Source organism: Notolepis coatsorum (genome assembly GCF_963971535.1).
Source record: "Notolepis coatsorum genome assembly, chromosome: 8".
Taxonomy (NCBI): Eukaryota; Metazoa; Chordata; class Actinopteri; order Aulopiformes; family Paralepididae; genus Notolepis; species Notolepis coatsorum.
Window position 1 is genome coordinate 15,185,007 of NC_140172.1, and position 24,352 is coordinate 15,209,358.

Sequence of the window (24,352 nt, forward strand, 5' to 3'; positions counted from 1 at the left end):
GGCCCTGCATTATGGCAGGTGTTTAAAAAAAGAAAAAAAAAATATCTTTGACCAATGGGTGTCTGTGATAAAGGTCTGATGGATTTGACAAGCTTGACTGGAAGCATACAATTCTAAAATATTGTGTTTATTATCTTATTTAGGTAAGCGGTCCCATTGGTGGTTGTTTGTCCTTCTGAGGTCATACGGCAGCGAATAGCTGACTTTGTTTCGCCCCCAGGAGGCCGAATACGAGGCCGCCAGAGGACGCAGAGCATTTATTTTTCACGTCTATGACTGACGTCGATGGTTTTTAATCACTTTTCTCTCAGTGGAGCAGTGAGGGAATGCGTGAATGTCCTCTAGAGACATTTACCTTTGGTGGCTTTGTGGGTAATCAGGGCTATGTGCGCGAGTGTGTTTTAGCTTATTCATGCCCGGTGCTATAGAGCTGCAGAGAACCACAGCCCTGTGTAAATACAGCTGACGCACGCACACACACACACACACACACACACACACACACACACACACACACACACACACACACACACACACACACACACACACACACGCACGCACGCACGCACGCACGCACGCACGCACGCACGCACGCACGCACGCACGCACGCACGCACGCACGCACGCACGCACGCACGCACGCACGCACGCACGCACGCACGCACGCACGCACGCACACACACACACACACACACACACACACACACACACACACACACACACACACACACACACACACACACACACACACACACACACACACACACACACACACACACACACACACACACACACACACACACACACACACACACACACACACGCACGCACGCACGCACGCACGCACGCACGCACGCACGCACACACACACACACACACACACACACACGTCATAAGTACAGAAATAAAATAGACAAGTGCTTATCTGACCAGTCCTACACATACAACTGCAGCTGGTTCAAACCCCAGTTATATAAATGCAGCGTCATCAACCCTCCTATAGCCCCAGGGTCAAGTTGCGGGCCTTTTCAACTTCTGTGCAACGGACATCATATGTAATCAGACCGGCAGTGTCTGATATCATGTCTTAGATCTATTTGCGTCACAATGTCGTGTTTACCTTCAGGCGGCTGTATCGTTTGTTGACCAGGCCGCATCTCGTCAACCAACCCAATAGACAATGGAACAGAATCGCATCGCCTTAAGCCTAACAGTGCAGTTGGGGCTGCGTTGTCTGCGTACAGACCCCTGTAAAAAGGTCAAAGATCTAACGGAGAGACCAAAACGCCTCGTGGACAGTCGTCTACACAGAGCCTCGCTCCTCCGGCTCAACCATCTGAGACCGATAACAACAATTCTACGACCACAACGAGGAAATTATCCCATACTGTGAGACGAGAGCGCGAGATAAGCGAAACGTCGTCTCAGCATCCGCTTCCTGCTCGCCACGCACATTTTCTGTGGTTGAAACTAATTAAAGATAAGATGTAAAACAGTGATAGAAAACTGTTTAAATAATGCTTTTGGCTTCAACGCTTTCTCCTTCTTTCTCTCCTTTTTTCTCTCCTTCTTCCTCTCCTCCTTCTTCCTCTCCTCCTTCTTCCTCTCCTCCTTCTTCTTCTTCTTCTTCTTCTTCTTCTTCTTCTTCTTCTTCTTCTTCTTCTTCTTCTTCTTCTTCTTCTTCTTCTTCTTCTTCTTCTTCTTCTTCTCTTCTTCTTCTTCTTCTTCTTCTTCTTCTTCTTCTTCTTCTTCTTCTTCTTCTTCTTCTTCTTCTTCTTCTTCTTCTTCTTCTTCTTCTTCTTCTTCTTCTTCTTCTTCTTCTTCTTCTTCTTCTTCTTCTTGTCTCTCTGTGCTGTGTGTGCTCACTTCCTGCCCCTATTTTCTAAAGGACTGTACCAGTGTTTTTTCTTTTTTCTTTTTACATGGGTGGGTTCCAAGTCATTCTTACCTTGATACAAAAATAATTAACAGCAATCTATTTGTCCATTGTTGAATAATTTCTTGTTGCCAATACACCACTGCCACAGGCTTTGAGTCTATCTGAAGATGTGTCTTAAAGGTCAGACAGCGACCTCTAGGAAAAATAGCCCCTCTTAGTTCTGTTAAATGTTTTGGTTTTGGTTTGATGTGTGGGTGTGTGATGGAAGTTGAGTGGGGATAATGATATGAAATGCCACGCTAACCTCATATGTCACTTGTTTTCTGAAAAGCCATTGTGTGATATCGCACACCTTATGAAGGCACAATACTTTTCAGGACAATAATAACAATGCACCTTAGATGTTTAGTCAAACGCGGCAACTGTTTGTTGGTTTATGTGCCGTGTAAGACACATCTTCAGTATACATGGGCAGCCTATGGCAGTGATCAAAATGTCCAGTAGGCTAATGGTAAAAGATTATAGGACAAAATAATAATGCAACTTAATTTTTGTATAAAAGGCAAGGATGTCATAAAACACTGGTATTAACCTTTCACTACCACACTACAGAAGGTTAACCCTTTCACTGCCACATGACAAAGGGTTAACCATTTCACTGCACACTACAGAAGGTTAACCCTTTCACTACCACACTACAGAAGGTTAACCCTTTCACTACCACACTACAGAAGGTTAACCCTTTCACTACCACACTACAGAAGGTTAACCCTTTCACTACCACACTACAGAAGGTTAACCCTTTCACTACCACACTACAGAAGGTTAACCCTTTCACTGCCACACGACAAAGGGTTAACCATTTCACTACCACACTACAGAAGGTTAACCCTTTCACTACCACACTACAGAAGGTTAACCCTTTCACTACCACACTACAGAAGGTTAACCCTTTCACTAGTGAAAGGGTTAACCTTCTGTAGTGTGGTAGTGAACGGGTTAAAAGACCATGTACCTCATCTCTCTCTCCTCTCTGCTCCCGAAGGACACATGACGGGGAGGTGTGTGAATGAGACGCAGACCTGCGAGGTCCTGGCCTGGTGCCCAGTGGAAGACGACCGCAAAATACCAGAGTATGCGCAAACATAATAAAAAAAAAAATTACATATGTGCTACATATTGCTGGTGCGAGCTTGTCCTACATGGTATGGTTGATGATCTACTCGTTCTGCATGATTACTTTGATTATATAACTGGCTGTGGATGAGAAATAATACTCTCTGACTCATGACGATTATGATTATATAATTATTATAATATTATATTATAGTAGCCTACATTTGGTATGGAGCTGTTCAAAGTGTTTTATACTGAATGCCGATTGTTTTACATCCAGTCCTGCTCTGTTGATGTCTGCGGAGAACTACACACTGTTCATCAAGAATTCGGTCACATTCCCCATGTTTCAAGTTACCAGGTAAGGGACATATTGTCTTTATGTTCACTTGCTATCGTTTTATTTTATTACGATTTTTTTTTATTCTAGACTGATTACCTGCTGGTCTTACTGCTGTTACACTGATCTAGACTGATTACCTGATGGTCTTACTGCTGTTACACTGATCTAGACTGATTACCTGATTGATTGATTGATTGAATGCTCCCAAGCACTGGGATACACACATGCCATGTAGAATGCATAATTTTACTTTAGATACTTAAGTACATTCAATAGCAAAAACGTCTCTACTTTTACTCAAGTATAATTTGAATGGAGGACTTTTACTTTGACCAGAAGTGAAGGAACTGTGTACTTCTTCCACCACTGGTAAAGACTGATTGATTGAATTGATTGATTGATTGATTGATTGATTGATTGATTGAAAACGTTATTAACATATTGCAGAATGGGTACAGTACAGCTCAATACATACAATTGTTAAGGGGATGCAGACCAGAGAAAGACTTTCGTCTTGTTTACATCAGGGTCCCCCATTTTCAATTCATCATAACATATAATGACATACACGACATACACAGACAGTACTGCTACATCTATACATTTATGACATACCAGATTTGCAAATACAGTACTGTTTGTGATACAAAAAGAGTCCAGAAAAGAGAGTATATTGATGTAGAAACTGTACATTGGAGGAGGTTGGGTAGGTGGGGTGGGGTTGGGTGGGTGGGGGGTACTGTACATTGGAGGTGGTTGGGTGGGTGGGGTGGGGGGGGGGGGGGGGGGCACTGTACAACTGTACAAGCAAAACTGTACATTGGAATATTGACAAAACCATACTTCATCATTTACTGTACATTGGAGGGGGTTGGGTTGGGACATTTACAGGGGCCAGTTTCGAATTGCAGTCTCCCGTAGGTGTTCTTTGAGAGTGGTTTTGAAAGTGGGTAGTGATTCACATTCCTTTACAGCTTTGGGTAGGGCGTTCCACATTGATGTGGCATAATTGCGAAACGTGTTTAGTCCCTTGTTTGAGCCGAATCTGGGTTTAACATGATTTGTGGAGCTCCCTCTGGTGTTGTGATCGTGGTATTCACTGACCTTTGGGAAGTATTTTGACATGTACATGGGTGGGTACCTTGGTCGTGTAGTGTATCTTGTAGACCAGGCCCATTGCAAGTTGCTGTACTCTGTCGTCTACTCTAAGCCATCCTAGGTTGTCAAAGTGGGCAGGGGTGAGGTGGGTTCTAGGAGTAAGGTCAAGCATGTAGTCTGACCAGTTTGTTTTGAGATGTTTGTAATTTTGTTTTTAGCGCCTTTGAGGTGCTTTGGTACCATGAGGTACAAGCATAGTCGTAGTACCCTTGAATGAGTGCTCCTGCCAGAGTCTTCAGGGTATTCTTGTTTACCAGAGAGGAGATCCGGTAAAAGAATCGAGTTCGTTGGTTGACTTTTTTTATTACATTGGATGCCATTTTGTCACAGGAAAGATTAGCCTCTAGGATGGAGCCCAGGTAGGTAATTTTATCTTTCCTTGTGACAATATTGTCACCCACTGTAACTGAGAAGCCGTCGGTCTTGCTGAGTTTGTTATTTGATCAGAAGAGAATGGACTCTGTTTTACCCAGGTGTAATGATAGTTTGTTATCAGCGAGCCAGGTGCAGATTCTGCCGAGTTCTGAGCTGAGTATTATTTTTTTTCAACCTGTAACTTGTTCTTGTGAGAGACCAGCAGATTTGCCTAGTTCCGAGCTGAGTTTTTTTTTATTTATTTTTTTTACCTGTAACTTGTTCCAGCTGGTCTTACTGCTGTTACACTGATCTAGACAGATTACCTGCTGGTCTTGCTGTTGTTCCGGAGCGACCGACAGGACTGTTTGTCAGAACTATGATTCATAACACAGTAGTAGTAAATACAGAATATGAGCAGTGCGGCTCAGAAAGGATAATGGGAACAGTAGAGGACAAAAAGAGGTAGTGTAGATCTAGGATACCGTTGCAAAAAAACACTACAATTAATTGACATTAGTTCTCCATCATTTCTGTAAAGATACGATTGTACCTTTGCATAGAAGGTTTTGTAGAAGATTTTCACTTCCTGAGTTGATTCAATTCAAAGCAAATTGATCCTCAACCCTAAAAACCTCAATACAATATTGGACATGCATCTAAAACAGTTTCTATTGTCGCCAATTCCATCGGTCACTAAAGCATAATGAGCGCCATTTTGTCTTTTTAGGAGTAACTTGGTGGAGAATATAGATGGCCAGTACATAAAGAAGTGCTTATACCACCCAAAGGAAGACCCGCTATGTCCCATATTCAGACTGGGCGACATCGTCAAACTCTCGGGCTTCAGTTTCGACACCATAGCCAGACTGGTAAGTTATCCGTCAAGGGTGTTTAACCAGTGAGTGAGTGTCCACTTACCTGTGGTGAGGTCAGTGGTTCCCGAACCTTGGGTAATTGGAAACATTTAGGCAACATGTTGTATTTAAATCGGAATATATTTTGTTCCGCTCTGGCTCCGTACACCCAGCTCCACTAGACCACACTACCACACTACAGACGGTTAACCTTTCACTACCACACTACAGACGGTTAACCTTTCACTACCACACTACAGAAGGTTAACCTTTCACTACCACACTACAGACGGTTAACCTTTCACTACCACACTACAGAATGTTAACCTTTCACTACCACACTACAGACGGTTAACCTTTCACTACCACACTACAGACGGTTAACCTTTCACTACCACACTACAGAAGGTTAACCCTTTCACTACCACACTACAGAAGGTTAAACCTTTCACTGCCACACTACAGACGGTTAACCTTTCACTACCACACTACAGACGGTTAACCTTTCACTACCACACTACAGACGGTTAACCTTTCACTACCACACTACAGATGGTTAACCTTTCACTACCACACTACACACTACAGACGGTTAACCTTTCACTACCACACTACAGACGGTTAACCTTTCACTACCACACTACAGAAGGTTAACCTTTCACTACCACACTACAGACGGTTAACTTTTCACTACCACACTACAGAAGGTTAACCTTTCACTACCACACTACAGACGGTTAACCTTTCACTACCACACTACAGAAGGTTAACCTTTCACTACCACACTACAGACGGTTAACCTTTCACTACCACACTACAAAAGGTTAACCTTTCACTACCACACTACAGAAGGTTAACCTTTCACTACCACACTACAGAAGGTTAACCTTTCACTACCACACTACAGAAGGTTAACCTTTCACTACCACACTACATAAGGTTAACCTTTCACTACCACACTACAGAAGGTTAACCTTTCACTGCCACACTACAGACGGTTAACCTTTCACTACCACACTACAGAAGGTTAACCTTTCACTACCACACTACAGACGGTTAACCTTTCACTACCACACTACAGACGGTTAACCTTTCACTACCACACTACAGATGGTTAACCTTTCACTACCACACTACAGAAGGTTAACCTTTCACTACCACACTACAGACGGTTAACCTTTCACTACCACACTACAGAATGTTAACCTTTCACTACCACACTACAGACGGTTAACCTTTCACTACCACACTACAGACGGTTAACCTTTCACTACCACACTACAGAAGGTTAACCCTTTCACTACCACACTACAGAAGGTTAAACCTTTCACTGCCACACTACAGACGGTTAACCTTTCACTACCACACTACAGACGGTTAACCTTTCACTACCACACTACAGACGGTTAACCTTTCACTACCACACTACAGATGGTTAACCTTTCACTACCACACTACACACTACAGACGGTTAACCTTTCACTACCACACTACAGAAGGTTAACCTTTCACTACCACACTACAGACGGTTAACCTTTCACTACCACACTACAGAAGGTTAACCTTTCACTACCACACTACAGAAGGTTAACCTTTCACTACCACACTACAGAAGGTTAACCTTTCACTACCACACTACAGAAGGTTAACCTTTCACTACCACACTACAGACGGTTAACCTTTCACTACCACACTACAGAAGGTTAACCTTTCACTACCACACTACAGAAGGTTAACCTTTCACTACCACACTACAGAAGGTTAACCCTTTCACTACCACACTACAGAAGGTTAACCTTTCACTACCACACTACAGAAGGTTAACCTTTCACTACCACACTACAGACGGTTAACCTTTCACTACCACACTACAGAAGGTTAACCTTTCACTACCACACTACAGAAGGTTAACCTTTCACTACCACACTACAGAAGGTTAACCTTTCACTACCACACTACAGAAGGTTAACCTTTCACTACCACACTACAGACGGTTAACCTTTCACTACCACACTACAGAAGGTTAACCTTTCACTACCACACTACAGAAGGTTAACCTTTCACTACCACACTACAGAAGGTTAACCTTTCACTACCACACTACAGAAGGTTAACCTTTCACTACCACACTACAGAAGGTTAACCTTTCACTACCACACTACAGAAGGTTAACCTTTCACTACCACACTACAGAAGGTTAACCTTTCACTACCACACTACAGACGGTTAACCTTTCACTACCACACTACAGAAGGTTAACCTTTCACTACCACACTACAGAAGGTTAACCTTTCACTACCACACTACAGAAGGTTAACCTTTCACTACCACACTACAGACGGTTAACCTTTCACTACCACACTACAGAAGGTTAACCTTTCACTACCACACTACAGAAGGTTAACCTTTCACTACCACACTACAGAAGGTTAACATTCTGTATTGTCGCAGTGAAAGGGTTAACCCTTTGGTAGTGTGGTAGTGAAAGGGTTAAAATGACATGTGCACACGTAGGACGTCTTAATGTTTTGTCCCTTGTGATTCAATGGTGATCGGTGGTGTACGCTGCTTTTATTAACCGTTTGTGTCCCTCTGTCTCGACAGGGAGGGGCCATCGGTATCGTCATCGACTGGTCCTGTAACCTGGACCTGCACCTGAAACACTGTAAGCCGGTGTACCACTTCCACGGTCTCTATGGAAACCCCAGCGAGACGGAGAAGGCCAGAGCATCGGTGGGATACAACTTCAGGTGCTTGAAAGTATCTCTGTGATTGGTCTGAGGGTCCTACTGTACTCAAAGACATGCTTCATACTGTAGCGTATAACAGTATTATAGGCCTTTCCATGTCCAATAGGGAGGTGTAGTCTGACGGCACTTTAGTTTCCCGCACGCTCCACCCGTATAGGGATTTATCATTGGCTAAATGGATTATGGGCTATTGTAACAATTCTGCCTCATGAATATTGGCAAGCTTTGCATTTTTTGCACAAAATGAGTTCCCTTCTATCACTAACATTATTGTTTAAGCATTTTTGGTTGAAATAAAGGTAGTTATAAGGTTTTTAATGTTGTTAATTAAAAAAGAACTACACTTACCAGTAGAACCTGCCTACCTGTCGTTCAGTGCTGTCGCCTCATACAGCCAGGAGTCTACGCTGTGGTGTCGTCAGTCAGCAGCGCCAACGTGAAGTGTAGCTCCTCAGTGAACGAAAACATAAACTGTTATTTTGCTACCTTTACGACTAATTCCGAATTTTTTCATGTTGAGTTATAGATTGTGGATGAATATACACACAGAAAGGTACACCCTGCCAATGTTCATGCTTTATTTGTTTTAAACGAGAGGATTTAGAAATGGGTCCAATGGGTGCAATTTCAAGAGGGGTGGACCGCGGGGAACAGCAATGACGTACAAACCACTACACCTCCCTCTACAGGCCATTCGGGGACATACCCACTTAGTTCATTGTTTATAACATCAACAATTTCAGACAAAATTAGCCCAATACAGATTTACATTTTACACAAAATGTTCTGTCCCGTTTGTGCATATCCTTTTTTACAATCTCATTTGTAAAGCACAACATTTAGTGGTTATTTAATGGTTAGTCTACATGGGCCTCGTTGCCAGACTGTGTTGAATGAGGACCATGTAGATTCAACAGAATTGAGCCTCTCTGATTGTTTAGAAGGGGGAGCCTTCCTGTTACATTTAGAATGGGATATCTCTCCACTACTGTATAGGCCTACTGGTCAATGAAAGTGATTCGGTGTGTGACGTCTATGATAAGATTAATTTTGGAGCTCAAGTGGGAGTTGAGTGGGTAATGGAGAGGGGTTGCTGTAGTGCTTGGCCACACCTCAGGCGCTGCCAAGAGATGTCTGGAGAAATTCACAGTATTATAAATGATTAAACTCCAACCCACACATCAGATCAATTTTTTTTTTTTTTTTTTTTTTTTATACACTGCCCCCTTCTCGTGGAAAAGCCTGTAGAAAGATCTCACATATAAAGGTAGAATCTGTAATGCTGCCAAACAACAACCTCTAGTCAAAAGAACCTCACGTGGTATTGCGCTTTGATTACATTTGATTTAGTTTTGGTATTGTGTGTGGATTTAATTTGAGTTGAGCGGCTGTTATTGCTGGCCACGCCTCAGGCTCTAAGGCAGGGGTCAGCAACCTTTTTGACATGGAGTGCCTGTTTGAAATATAGTTGTAACTAGTGTGCCTCAACAATATTCCATGCATCGTAATTTTTTTCTTCTGATAATCATGTATTTTTAATGATCATTTTTACATTATTACATCATTATTGTTATTGTTATTATTAACAATATTATTATGATGGTTGTATCAACCCTACATCTGAGTTGGGGGGGGGGGAATGCAATGCAGACAAACAGCTGCATACAGTGCGACCATTTCACTCACATTTGCCCATTCATTTTTGGACACATCACACACCATCGGTGTGTGTACTGTACGTGTGCTGTCATAGCTCCACCTACAGGCCTAATGGAGAACACCAGGATGTGAATGAAGGGTGAATGTGAGGTATATCGTGTAAATAAGTTTTGATTGATCGCAAGACTACACTGTAAAAAGAATTATAATAATAAGTTACCAGAACTTAAAAATATTGAGTTCAGTTACTGTGCATTAAGGTTTTCAGTTTTCAATCCATAATAAGTTAACAGAAAAATAAGTACACAACGACATTATTTCAACCTAATAAAACTATGTTTATTGTCATTGTTTTAAGAACACAAGTTGACTTGGTAATACTCACATTTTGAGTAAAAAAAATGGCTTTTAACATATGTGCAATGTTCAATGAAATAGAAAAATAAATAATAAAAATTGTTGATTAATCCCACTGGTCACAATGGTGACCGTAATAATGTTTTTGTTATAAGGCTCTGCAAAATGTTACTGAATGATGTAGCAATGTATTTCCAGCTAAATTGAAATAATAAACAAATAAAGGGTCTCAATTAAATATGTGGTAGTAAAAAGAACCTGTGGGAGGATTTCAACAAGATAAATGCGACAACAGTGCAAAATATTTCACTATAATATTTCAGAGCAAAAAAAAAAAAAAAAAATTATATATATATATATATTTTTTTATAAATTTTTACTGCTGCCCCCTGTGCCTATGCAAATGCCCCCGCGTGCCTATGCAGCCACGCGTGCCTAGGGTTGCCTACCCCTGCTCTAAGGTGTGGCCAGTGTTCGAATCCCACCAAGAGAGGCTCTTTAGCCTTTGACAGCATTACACATTCTACCTTTAAGACTGAATAAATACAGGAAGAAGATTGTGACACGTGTCTGTCTCTGTGTCGTTTAAAGGTACGCAAGGCACTATATGGAGGACAAGCAGCAGAAAAGAACTCTTTATAAAGTGTTCGCCATCCGGATAGATATCATAGTGCGTTCAGTGGTGAGTCTGGTCTTGGAATATTCCCTTGTAAGTTCATTTCTTATCTCATGGGTGATCAAAAGGAACATTTGACCTTTGACCTTTGTTCCTTACAGGCGAGAAAATTTGATATCATCCCCACGCTGACGACCATAGGCTCTGGCGTGGGCATTTTTGGAGTGGTGAGTTTTTACCCACTGACCTTTTATCTTGGTATTTAAAACATGACGCACGTGCTTGTTCTGCGGGAATTGATCATTCATTTGCAGCACACATTTTTCACCATATGCTGGGTTCTATATCTAGTTCCTCACATTCCCTTAAATGAGCCTAGTGATGGTGTTTAATTGCATTAAAAAAAAAAATATATATATATATATACAGTATATATATAATAATATCAATGTTATGCATCAGAAAATGCAATTACATGGCATTGATTTCTGGACCGGTTGAAAAACATGCAGAATCCATGGTGACATTTCTACGCTGCAAATAATTGATGTCAAAATACCTCTGGGACCACGGAAATCATGTGACTTCCCTTAGGTCTCTGGGTTATTGACCATATTTACACGGCGGCCATTTTGCTCATTTCTTTGGATCTCTTCCCACCCTGTTCCCATGGTGGGTAATCCCAACCTGAGCGTGACATAAGAGCAAAATGGCCACTGTGTCAATACTGCAGTGCTTCTCAATGTCGTTGACCTCTTGGACCAGCAAACCTTTATATAGTTGTCTTGGGGACTGGAGAACAACTATACTTGCCACCCTCTGTGACCAGTGACGTTGAAAGTACAGGTTAAAATTCTATTTTAAAGGTGATATAGGCCTATATAACTTTTTAGGGTAATCCTTTATTTTTAAAGAATACATCCACAGAGCTTTTAGAAATGTGCAGAATAAAATTATTGCCCCCCCCCCCCCCCCCCTCCCTAAAAAGATAAATTGATTAATGAAGGATTTAAAAGATTGTTTGCGTGTCAAACAAAATTACTGTTGTTGTTTACATGTTGCAGGCATGTATCCCCTCCCTACGTCCCAGTTCTTCACATAGAATGCACCTGATAAATGACATGCATGCTGGTGCTAGTCTAGTCTATCTAGTGGCTGAATGTTATCTATAGCACCTTTAACCACAGGAAAAAGAGTTTATATCTAACTACCATTATGTTAGCTAAATAAGCCGTTTAGGGAGTGGCAATGGTTCTTAGGCCTGTGTTTGAGGAATACACAAACTTGGTCTATGGTATATTTTGTCCACTAAGTAAACAAATCTGATATTTTGTGTTTTACAGGCAACTGTGGTATGCGACTTGGTGCTTCTCTATTTGCTACCAAAGAGAGAATTCTACAAGCACATGAAATTCAAAAACTCCACACCACAAGCAGAGGTAAACTATATTATTTGAAACGTTTGGTCTAGTTGTGGTCGTTCAGTTTGACCACAAGGTGGCAGCAGAGCACCACTGTAGCAGATAATGATGTTACCCTCTGTCTGCTGGAAGTTCACCATCTTATCTTGCTTCTTGTTGAAGTCACCGGTTCAAGTCATTACAGTGTGTTACAGTGGGGTGACAGTGGCTCAGGAGGTACAGTAGATCGGTCGTCCGGTCTGGTCGAAAGGTTCCCGGTACCATTCCCGCTCCTCCTGGCAACGTGTTGAAGTGACCTTGAGCAAGACACTTAACCCGAGCAGGTTGGCACCTTGCATGGCTCCACCGTCAGTGTGTGAATGTGTGAATGTGAGGCATATGTTGTAAAGCATTTTATAATTGCAGTCCATTTACAGTCAACAGCTATCCTTAAACATCACCTGAGAATGAGATAGTTAGTTACCAAGCAACGGAGACTGTTCTCTGAGAGAAGTTGGAAAAGATCCGTCTCAGACAGCCACTCCCTTTAAGAGCTAAATGAAACAGGCGGACTATTTTGTATTTACAACAACGCAGAAAAGACGCTTGATCTAGACACGTTGACCTGTAACATCTGCGAAGCAAAGGCAAGACAAGTCACAGTACGGTTACAGTATGTCAGTCAACAGCTTGTGTCCTCACCAAAGCCCGGAAAACCCAACACGTCACCCCTGTCCTCCACTCCCTTCACTGGCTGCCAATAAACCAGTGGATAAGTCTACAGGCCATTAACCACTCCAGCCCGATCTACCTCCAGGACCTCCTCTCCCCGCCTCAACCTGCGTCCAGGTCACTCAGGTCTGGCAGCCAAATCCTCCTCGCCATCCCACGCACTAGGCTCTCGACCATGGGGCGCCGTGCCGCGCCTGTGGAGTCAGCTGCCAGGGTCCATCAAGGCCTCAGACGCCCTCGCTGCCTTCAAAACCTGCCTTAACCTCTTCCACCCGTGGAATATTTTCTGAAAATCCGCCTAAAACAACCAGTGCCTCACATTCATTCACCCATTCACTCACACATTCACACACCGACGGTGGAGGCCACCATGTGAGGTGACAACCTGCTTGTAGGAGCCATTATGATGGTGGTGTAACCCAGGTTTCAGATTCATAACTATTTACTTATAAGAATATAAATAGTTAATGCCATTACATAAACAGTTAATGTTATTTGGTTATATGTATATAGGGAGGTGTAGTCTGATGTCACTGGTTGTTCCACCCGTGTAGGGATTTATCACTGGGAAAATGGATTATCGGCTATTGTAACAATTCTGCCGCATGACCATTGGCAAGCTTTCCATTTTTGCACAAAATTAGTTCCCTTCTAACACTAACATTACTGTTTAAGCATTTTTGGTTGAAATAAAGGTAGTTATAAGGTTTTTAATTTGTTGTAAAAAAAGAACTACACTTACCAGTACTTGTTCAGTACACAGCCGCTATTGGTCTGTTAGGCTGTCGCCTTTTCCCTGTCACAGGCAGCTGATAGTACCAAGCTAGCTAGCTAACATTAACGTTACCCCGCTAACGTTAGCATTATGTCTACTGTCGTGAACCATTTAAAATCAGGGCATGTAGAGGAGTTTTGGGAACAAGTAAAATGTGCAGGTCCTCTTCTCAGACCTGTGGGGCAAAGCACTGCACACACATCATGCCGCCTAGCAAGCTAGCTAGCTACACTTCACGGCCGGCTGATAGCACGATAGTAGCCCCTTTTGTGACTGTGATGCACTCGTCGCATCACAGTCACGAAAGGGGCTACCACGATAGCTAACTAACGTTAACGTTACAAGCTCAAAAACCTTATAACTACTACTGTCGTGTCCATAAGTTCCCTGGCAGAATACTTTGTTTGTGAGGACAAAGGTATACAAAGAGGAGAGAACCATTTTAAATCGGGGCATGTTAGGAGTTTCGGGAATGCCGGCTAGCAAGCTAGCTAGCTACTAACGTTATAAACTATACACAATATGTACAATGACACAATGATTTACATGAGTATTTACAGTGATTTAATATGCAGCGAAATAACATTATACGATTTAAATTATAAATACAAATATGGTAACGTGGTTACGTCATTTTCGTTTTTTCCTGTTCCACCCTCTGTTCCACTTAATGTATTTCCCCATTGCCCATTTCTAAAATGGTTAGTTTAAAACAAATAAAGCATGGACATTGGCATGGTGTACCTTTCTGTGCGTATTCATCCACAATCTATAGCTCAACATGAAAATATTCGCAATTAATCGTAAAGGTAGCAAAATAACAATGTTTATGTTTTCATTCGCTGGGAAACTACACTGCTATTTGGCGCTGCTGACTGACGTCACCACAGCGTAGACGCCTGGCTTTAGTCGCAGACCTAGGATCAGATTTCCCTTACATTCGATAAGCTTAACAATTCATACAATGGGAAAATAACTGACCCTGAATCTGTTGCTAGTATCTGTTTCACCCAACACCAGTTTATAGCCAACCACCATTTTCTTTTTTATATTTGTATTTATAATTTAAATCGTATAACGTTATTTCGCTGCATATTAAATCACTGTAAAACGAATGTAAATCATTGTTTTGTTGTACATATTGTGTATAGTTTATAACGTTATTGTTTTTTACATAACGTTAGTAGCTAGCTAGCTTGCTAGCCATTCCCGAAACTCCTCCACATGCCCCGATTTAAAATGGTTCTCTCCTCTTTGTATACTTTTGTCCTCACAAAGAAAGTATTCTGCCAGGGAACTTATGGACACAACAGTAGTAGTTATAAGGTTTTTGAGCTTGTAACGTTAATGTTAGTTAGCTATCGTGGTATCAGCAGGCCGTGACGTGTAGCTAGCTAGCTTGCTAGCCGGCATGATGCGTGTGCAGTGCTTGCCCCACAGGTCTGAGAAGTGGACCTGCACATTTTACTCGTTCCCGAAACTCCTCTACATGCCCCAATTTAAAATGGTTCACGACAGTAGACACTGCTAACGTCTAGTACGTTTAGCGGGGTAACATTAACGTTAGCTAGCTAGCTAGCTTGGTATCAGCTTGCCGTGACGTGAGGTATAGCATACTGGTAAATGTAGTTCTTTTTTTATGACAAATTTAAAACCTTATAACTACCTTTATTTCAACCAAAAATGCTTAAACAGTAATGTTAATGGTAGAAGGGAACTCATTTTGTGCAAAAATGGAAGCTTGTCAATTTCCATGGGGCAGAATTGTTACAATAGCCGATAATCCATTTTCCCAATGATAAATCCCTATATGGGTGGAACAACCAGTGACCTCAGACTACACCTCCCTATTGTAGCCTACTTTAGCTTAGCATAGCCAAAAGTAGCCTAATTGATTATCCATTCTAAAAGCAATGAAAGATGATGAAACAATGAAAGATGATAAATAGCTTTTATTTTCTGCATGGCCTGTTATGCAGGCCAGGTTTTTCTACCCCCTGTTTTCCACCCCCGGGAAGAGTTCCCAGGAGTCCGACGACCGACCACCGCTCATCACGTGTGTGCATGCGGGACGAAGCAGTGTGCCGGACCAACACAAGATGGCGAGCCAACCCAAAGAAACTCAGATATAGATCAGGGCCCTCATTTATCAACGTTGCGTACGCACAGATATGTGTGTAACCCATGCGTACGATCATTTCTAAGCAAAGTGTGTGACTTATCAATTTGAATGTGAACTTGACTTTGTGCGTATATTTACGCTCAGCTCAGGGCATGCGTACTTGGCGCCCGGCGGTAGAATATGGATACTGCAGACGGACGGCATATGCTCTCATCAGTTTCATGCATTAGTTTCAACGCGGAAATAAGCTTCCGTTCATTAGTTTGACTGATGTGTTCTGTATGACCCCCTGTAATTCATTATAGTTCATTCATTAGTTCATTATAGCGGCACGGTGGTGTAGTGGTTAACACTGTCGCCTCACAGCAAGAAGGTCCAGGGTTCGATTCCCACTTGGGGACCAGGTTTCCATGATGCCAGGTACCCAGGTGGGGTATCTCCCAGGCCTTTCTGTGTGGAGTTTGCATGTTCTCCCCGTGCTCGCAAGGGTTTCCCCCCCGATAAGATAAACCCAATGGAAAAACATGCACAACAACAGATCGCTAACGCTGTGGTGTCCTTGACGAAGACGGACAGGAGCACTTGGATTGGTCCCCGGGGCGCAGCTCACGTTGACGCCCTATCTGCTCCCGGCTGCCCATGGGGGGAAGGACGACGGGATGGGTCAAGCGCAGAGACTCAATCGCATCGGCGACTGAGGAAAGACAATGCATGTGTGTGTGTGTGTATCCCGGTGTGTGTGTGCCGCTCCAATTGCATGTCCAGTTCGTTGCATGCCGAATAAAGAGGTCCTGCATTATTATTATAGTTAATTGTAAAATAGCAACAGTAGTGTAATTATGGTCAAAACCCTATAAATAGCATTTGGAATAATAGGTATTTCCTTCTGAATGAATGCATAGCGTTATCGGAATATACGGGGTGTACTGACTGTGCTCCGCGCAACTCAACTCGTTATTATTTTGCGCATAGATTGCAGAAATACGGGAACGTTTTGATTATATTTAAAAGGCTTTGCCATAACGTTAAACGAAACAAGTGGAACCCCGAAGGTGTAAGCAGACTACAAGTCATATGAACACCCACGATATAGTGTTCTTCCCCCTTCCTACTGTATAAGAAAGAATTAAAAACGCATTGCAACGAGAACAGAGGTTATTTGTTGAGTTTATGTGTAACTTGCAATAAATGTGTCTTAAATGAATGAAAAGCATATATGCTCACAGGTAGCGTATATCGTGTGGGTGATATGACTTGTATTCTGCTTGCAGCTTCGAAATTCCACTTATTTCGTTTTGTGTTAAAGCCTTTTAAATATAAATCAAAACGTTCCCGTATTTCTGCAATCTATGCACAAAATAATAACGAGTTGAGTTCTAACAAAGAACGTATTACATGCTGGGTAGGCTGATAGAGTAAACTGTAAATGAAATAGCCTATAACATTATAAAGGATAGGCTATGATAGCAGGGTCTTCCCAACCTTTATTCCCCAGAGCCCCACGATTCCTGGGAGACATTATAGGAATATGATATGATATATTATATATGCGCAAGTTACTGTTGCATAATGTAGGCTATGGCTACTATTATATGTAATTCATATAGGCTACCTAATACCGACAACAAAATAGATTGTATGCCTCTACAAATCATATTATACCCGGTAGCCAATCGAACAAAACAATCGAAGGCATTCATATTCCAGCATGGTTATAATGACACACCAACGCCAAACAGTGGTTAACGAACGGTCTTTATTAGTATTTTGAGCTGTCCAGGCAGAATTACAGCAATGGTCTTAGGGAGTCGTTGATATCTGACATCACCGCGTACAAGTCCGCCAGCCTTTTATTTATCCCATACGGTTCGACAGCGCCTCTGTGAACAATCTCGCTCGTGGAGTTTCTCATAGTTCGCTCGGGTCAGTCCATTATTTCACATCCCATGGGGGGTGTTTCATTACCATATATGGATAATCATGCACGAGCATTGACGGTAAGAACAAATGGTATTTATCAACACGGAGGAGCGTAGGACCCGTGTACACACGGTTGATAAATCCCGATATTTCTGTGCGTACACACATTCTAAATTCTGTGCTTAAATACGAAAATAGAACACTTTCTAAGAATTGTTGATAAATGAGGGCCCAGGGCTATACCCAGGAGCCTGATCTGTTACCCTTGTTACCACATACAAACTGCCCGGACCGTTGCCTCAACAATCTGGTAGGATTGTGAATTGCCTTTCTCACTCCCAGTGAGGAAGTGGATCAGGAATGAACAAACTAATTGAACTTGAATCACAAGAACTTCCAAGGATATGAAGGTCATATCATTCTTTTCTATGATACGAACTGATTGAACTTGAATACAAGGACTTCCAAGGGCCTTTGTCCCCTTCTCACCTTTTGTATTTTGATATTGTATTTTGTATTTGATTGATGCACATTGTATATATGGGTACTGATGTTCTCCTGTAAATAAAGATAGTTTAAAGGGTCAATGCACCCAATAAGATACTTGAACCACTTTGATACACATTGATTATAGTTGAATCGCTGATGGTTCTCCTGTAAAGAAAGATAGTTTAAAGCAGTGCTTCTCAAACTTTTTCTGTCAGGCCCCCCTTTGGCGGACCAAAATATTTTGCCCCCCAACTGCTGCATCATGAGATACTTGGTGGGCCATGAGATGAGATACTTGGTACTCAGCACCACACTCTGAAACTAGCTCTCTAGGTGGTATCAGATGAGATTTCAAAGAGTTCTTCCAAGAGTTTGGATGGAGATGTGTCAGGAAGCTTTGTCTCAATGTTGTCTGTAAAGGTTTTTTTTATCCAGAGTAACTTGGTGATCCTTTTCTGTGTTTTATTAAATAATGATTTTCAGATTTTGAGAAATGGTATTTTCATGGAGAACAGTGCAGCTGCAACAGATAGCACTTTAGTGATAATTTTCTGGAATAATCTTTTTTTTTATTTTATTTTTTTTTATAAATCTCAAGGCCCCCCCTGTCATGCCTCTGCGCCCCCCCTGGGGGGCGTGCCCCCCACTTTGAGAAACACTGGTTTAAAGGGTAATTTCACCTAATAAGGTACTTGCATTCCTATAACCTAGCTTTTAGCTAATGATAACCTCAGAGACATCTGAACTGAACCAAATGTGTTGATCCAATCAACCTAGAACTTGATATCGAACTAACCCTCCTGAAAGAAGGAGTGGTTAGAGAAAGAACCTAAAAAGGGATATTTCACACTACCTCACGTTACTCATTGTATGTATTGCAATTGTCTAGCGAGCGCTGCTGTTCATGGAATAAATACCGGTTACTGTTATAACCTTGTCTCTGGTCTACCATTCCTTTAACTGGGTATATCACTCCTCTCCTCATTCGAATCTAGAACTGGTCCGTGGCGAACAGCTGTTACTGTTAGTGACACAAGTGCTACAGTGGCATATTATTATTTATTATTACATGGCGTTTTCACATTCGCCGAAATGCTTGCTTGTGATTGGTCAATAGCCCCCCCGACAGCGGTCATTATTTTTCAATAATGACCGCTGTGGGACAATAATGACCGATGTGCGCAGCTGTTCGCAATCAAGCCCACATCAGTGCAGCAAATCAGACACACCTGCCGCGCTGCACTGACAGCGGAGTGTGTGTAGATTACAGCGGAGCCAGAACAGAGGCTGCCCGCGATAATAATAATCACTTTATTTGGGCTGACAGAGCCACAGAACAACTGCGATTTGTCAAATGAATTAGGTATATTGTTAGTAAGTTAGCCATGTAATAAGCGGGATAATGTATAGCTTTACTCGGTCATTGTCGCAAAATAATTGACCTTCACTGACGTTTAAAACACCTCGCCGAAGCGGCTCGGTATTTTTAAACTACGTGTCGGTCAATTATTTTGCGACAATGACCTCGTAGCTATACATTATCCCTTACTTATTTGTAATATTATTATTGGACACCCGGTCGTGGGTTTTAGATTTGACAGCACTGGTTATGTATTTAGAGGGTCACAGGTGCAATGATTAGTGAGGCCACAGGTGGTGAGGAGCACACCATTCTTACTTGAATGTAACGGCAACTTTTCATGTTCCAATGTCCTGTTCTACCTTGCACGTTACTTCACACAGTGATCCTACGCAGTAGACACAGCAACACACACGGATGGATGTCCAGTCTTGAATCCAGGTTTAGGTGTATTATTTATTGCCTTGAACCTGCTTATCCGGAGCAGTCAGGGGTTAAGTGTCTTGCTCAAGGACACTTCAACACTTTGCTGGGAGGAGCCGGAATCTAAACGATAACTTCCTGATTACCAGACGACCGTTCTACCTCCTGAGCCACTGTCGCCCCCTCCGCTTTGATACACTTGTGCAAATGTGCCATGAAAACGGGACCGGGTCCAACTCTGTGTTTTGTCTCTTGTCCCACAGGGTCCCGATTTAGAGACATGCAACAACACAGAGGGAGAAGAATCAAATGTAAGGGGATATCGTCGTATGTCATTGTAAAGATGCTCACCATCACAAAACGTGAATGGATAGCGGTCGGTTATCCATAAATCACCATAAAATAACTGCCCTAGAATGTTTGATAATGGGGTCTCGGGGGAACCATGTTGGCTCGGTGCACTGGAAGTTGATGTGTTACTATGGCAATGACATGTTCTGGATGACAGTTGTGTTTAAAGGAACACGCCGACTTTTGGGGAAATTAGCTCATTTGCCATCTACCCTGGAGTTAGACAAGCAGATACCCTTTTGTTCTCTGTGCATGCATTAGGCTTAGGGAACAGCCACGCCGTTAGCCTAGCTTAGCGTCATTCACTGGAAGTAGGTGTGCCAGTGTAGCCTAGTTCCCAACAGTCACCCCCAATACACTCCAAATACAACTCCAAAACGTTCCTGTAAACATGTTGTGACCTGTGTATTTACCATGTGGAGAAAAAAAATAAGAAATTTGACATTTTCGGTTTTCTAAGCAGATAATATATACTCGAATTGTTTTTGCCAAACCACTGCTGCCTGGGCGCAGTGATTTCATCACCCCAAAAGCCTGTTTTTCAAAAAACAACAGGGCTTTTGGGGTGATGAAATCACTGCGCCCAGGCAGCAGTGGTTCGGCAAAAAAAAATTCAGAGTATATCTGCTTGGAATACGAAAAAGTCTAATTATATATTTTTTTATTTCTCCACGTGATAAATACACAGGTCACAACATGTTTACAGGAACGTTTTGGAGTTGTATTTGGAGTGTATTTCGTGACTGTTGGGAACTAGGCTACACTGGCACACCTACTTCCAGTGAATGACGCTAAGCTAGGCTAACGGCACGGCTGTTCCCTAAGCCTAACGCATGCACAGAGAAGAGAAGGGTATGTATCTGCTTGTCTAACTCCAGGGTAGATGGCAAATAAGCAAATTTCCCAAAAAGTTGGCGTGTTCCTTTAATGGGTATAGTCCTTTCTCGGCACAAGCCATGCTGCAATCGGAATATGTTGTTTCTTTACACATATGTTGGATTATGAATATGTCTTTATAGCTATGCTGCCAGGCTGGTCCGCGACCCTCCATGCTGCGATCACCAGCGGGGAGAATATGCTCACGCGAGCGGCATCGCTGAGCTCTGGTGACGGTCTTATTGGGGCTTATGCCGAGAAGCAGTAACACAACATTGCAACTGTTGTGTTACTGCTTTCTGACCGAATTAGTCATTCATTTGTAGCTATAAAGACATATTCATAATCCAACATATGTGTAAAGAAACAACATATTCCGATTGGAAGGACTCCCATCTCCTCCTTCCTGCTCGCGTCTCACACAGGGCTGAGCTGTGCACGGCTTTGCTCTCACTCGAGTGAGGAGGAGCGGAAGACCGCTGGTTCTCCAACATACAGCGGTGTGCTCTTCAGAATGTACCGGGAGAAACGTTTACTGTACCCCGCAGACATAATAAGCATATAAGCAGTGCTTACTAACGTTATTAGTTACGTTATTTCTGACCGAATTAGTCATTCATTTGTCTAGCACAGTCTCTAACAGTGTAACAGTAAGAAGCATTTTGGATAAAAGTATTCTGTACTTCTGTATGACAACAATGTATGCCTTTCAAATGTTAAATGATAAATGATACACAGCGAAATCTACACTCTCTCATCCTGCTTTCGCCAACGGCAGCGATGTGAAAGGCGAAGTGAACTCCAGCAGTAGCGCGCTTGCCGCTGCGGCTGGCGCGGGGGCGTGCCACGCGCGTCACGTGCCTGTCGCGGCCAATCAGGCCTACCCCGGAAATGGAAACGGTTGCGGAACTGATACAGGCGTACAGCCTCTGAAACAAACACTGGAACCTACTCCACACAGCGCCCCCAAAGTAGGCTTCAGCGTTCGTAACAACTGGAGAGCGGCTCCATCCACTTTTTTGTGGCCAACAAGCCAGTGCTGCAGGTGTCCACCAGTATGAAGGGACTCAATATCAGCGTTAACCCTTTCACTTCCGCACTACAGAAAGTTAACCTTTCACTACCACACTACAGAAGGTAACCCTTTCACTGCCACACTACAGAAGGTTAACCCTTTCACTACCACACTACAGAAGGTTCTGTTTCATGCTAGCTGCCGCTCAGCGTCATATTGCATAAATCTTGCTTCAGTGGATTTACACTGAATACATTTCAAAATGTACCTTTACATGCCAGCATTCATCTGGCCACACCCCCATCCGCTTACCTACATAAGCGGGGGTGGGACCACACACTCATCTCCTTCTCAAACTTCATCCACAAGATAGTGCCTGTATACCAATCACTTGGCGAGGAAGAAAGTATTAGCTGGAGAAAGGAAAACAGAAGAACAAGGAGATACGTTGACATCATAACTTTATTTTCTCTCTCACTATTTTTTTCGAGAAAATACGGCGATATTGTCTTCGTCACTGGAGTGTCTGGAAGATGATGATCATTCTAAAAACCTCCACCAGTTTTTCGTATTAGGGGCTTGCGTCGCTAATATACTCCCCAAACTGCAGTCCTCCTTTGCTGCGCCTGGATGGGTTCGACCCTACTGCTATGCAGCTGGATTGTGGAAGTCTGTTGTGAGGGACTTTTGGTTTTCAAGCCTGGGTGAGTAATGTTTGCTTGCGAGCACCACTTGTCTGTTAGTGCTATTGGGGCTAGCTGACAATGTTTACGAAAACCGGCCCCAGATTAGGGTCCTCTGTTCAGCCTCTTAGGTGACGGCGGAGGACCTTGGTTTGAAGCCCATTATAGTCAACTAGTGGGCCACGACCAGGAACTGGTGATCCCAGGATTCTCTGGACGAGTGGATGCTTCTCTGTCACCGTGTAGGCCCCATCTTTCATATACAAATGAGAGTATACCCTAACGAGGAAATGTGGGCATGGATGTTCGTTATCGGAAGATCCATGTTCAAGTCGGCTGCAACCCAGATGGGACTTGTGCTGGATCCACCGGATGTCTGGTAAAATCACCGTTGTAAACTGTGTTGACATCTCTTTTTCTCTTCTCTCTTAAAGGTGAGGAGGGTTTCAGACGGCGGCCTGTCGGAAGTGTGGCTTGTTATATCGTTTGTGTACAAGTTCAGGTGATAGCTGCTTAGCTTGCGTGCTAGTTGTGGCCTACCTGTTAGCCGCGCAGCTGTTAGCTGCGGCGTTAGCTCGCTGTGTTTACCAGGCTGGTATACGTTAGCTTGTGGCTATCAGCCGATCGGCTGTTAGCTTAATGCTACACTGTTGAACGTTCTGAGACTATAACATGCTTTAAACACTCTGACTACGACGTCATCTTTGACAGAGGATGTTAGTCGAACCTACCGGGAGCCCGGCCGGCGAGGACTGCGTCAACAAGGAGAACCGTAGCGGCTGGGTGGCGCAGCGACGCTGCCCGTATCGTCAACACAGGAATGCTGTGTTTACTATCGGTGCCCTGTTAGCCAGACTGCAGTTCGCGTGGTCTGCGCTCACGGTAGGAGAAGGTCCCGACCAGACCTTAAAACGCGTCTTCTTCCTTCCCTTCTAATGTTTTGTAATAACGATGTTTTCCAAAACGGGTGTTGCTGCAATACATTTAGGATACGACGCGAGTTGTGTGTGAATTGTCTTGTCACTGGTATTAGCTTCTCCATACAAATCGGGTTTTTTGTTACATATGTAAAAATTATCTGGTTTGTTGTGTTGAGAAACATCATGTGTGTTCATGT

At 42.9% G+C, this 24,352-nt stretch overlaps 1 protein-coding gene across 1 annotated transcript in view; it reads left to right on the top strand.

The window, feature by feature from the left end:
- p2rx1 (purinergic receptor P2X, ligand-gated ion channel, 1) overlaps nucleotides 1–24,352 on the top strand; it is a 99,069-nt gene that overhangs the window by 61,979 nt on the left and 12,738 nt on the right. The window contains exons 5-12 of the mRNA XM_084320176.1: nucleotides 2,925–3,012; nucleotides 3,276–3,356; nucleotides 5,581–5,722; nucleotides 8,312–8,457; nucleotides 11,065–11,155; nucleotides 11,251–11,316; nucleotides 12,433–12,528; nucleotides 20,574–20,621. Coding sequence (XP_084176302.1) covers nucleotides 2,925–3,012; nucleotides 3,276–3,356; nucleotides 5,581–5,722; nucleotides 8,312–8,457; nucleotides 11,065–11,155; nucleotides 11,251–11,316; nucleotides 12,433–12,528; nucleotides 20,574–20,621 — 758 coding nt within the window. The remainder of the gene's footprint in view (nucleotides 1–2,924; nucleotides 3,013–3,275; nucleotides 3,357–5,580; nucleotides 5,723–8,311; nucleotides 8,458–11,064; nucleotides 11,156–11,250; nucleotides 11,317–12,432; nucleotides 12,529–20,573; nucleotides 20,622–24,352) is intronic.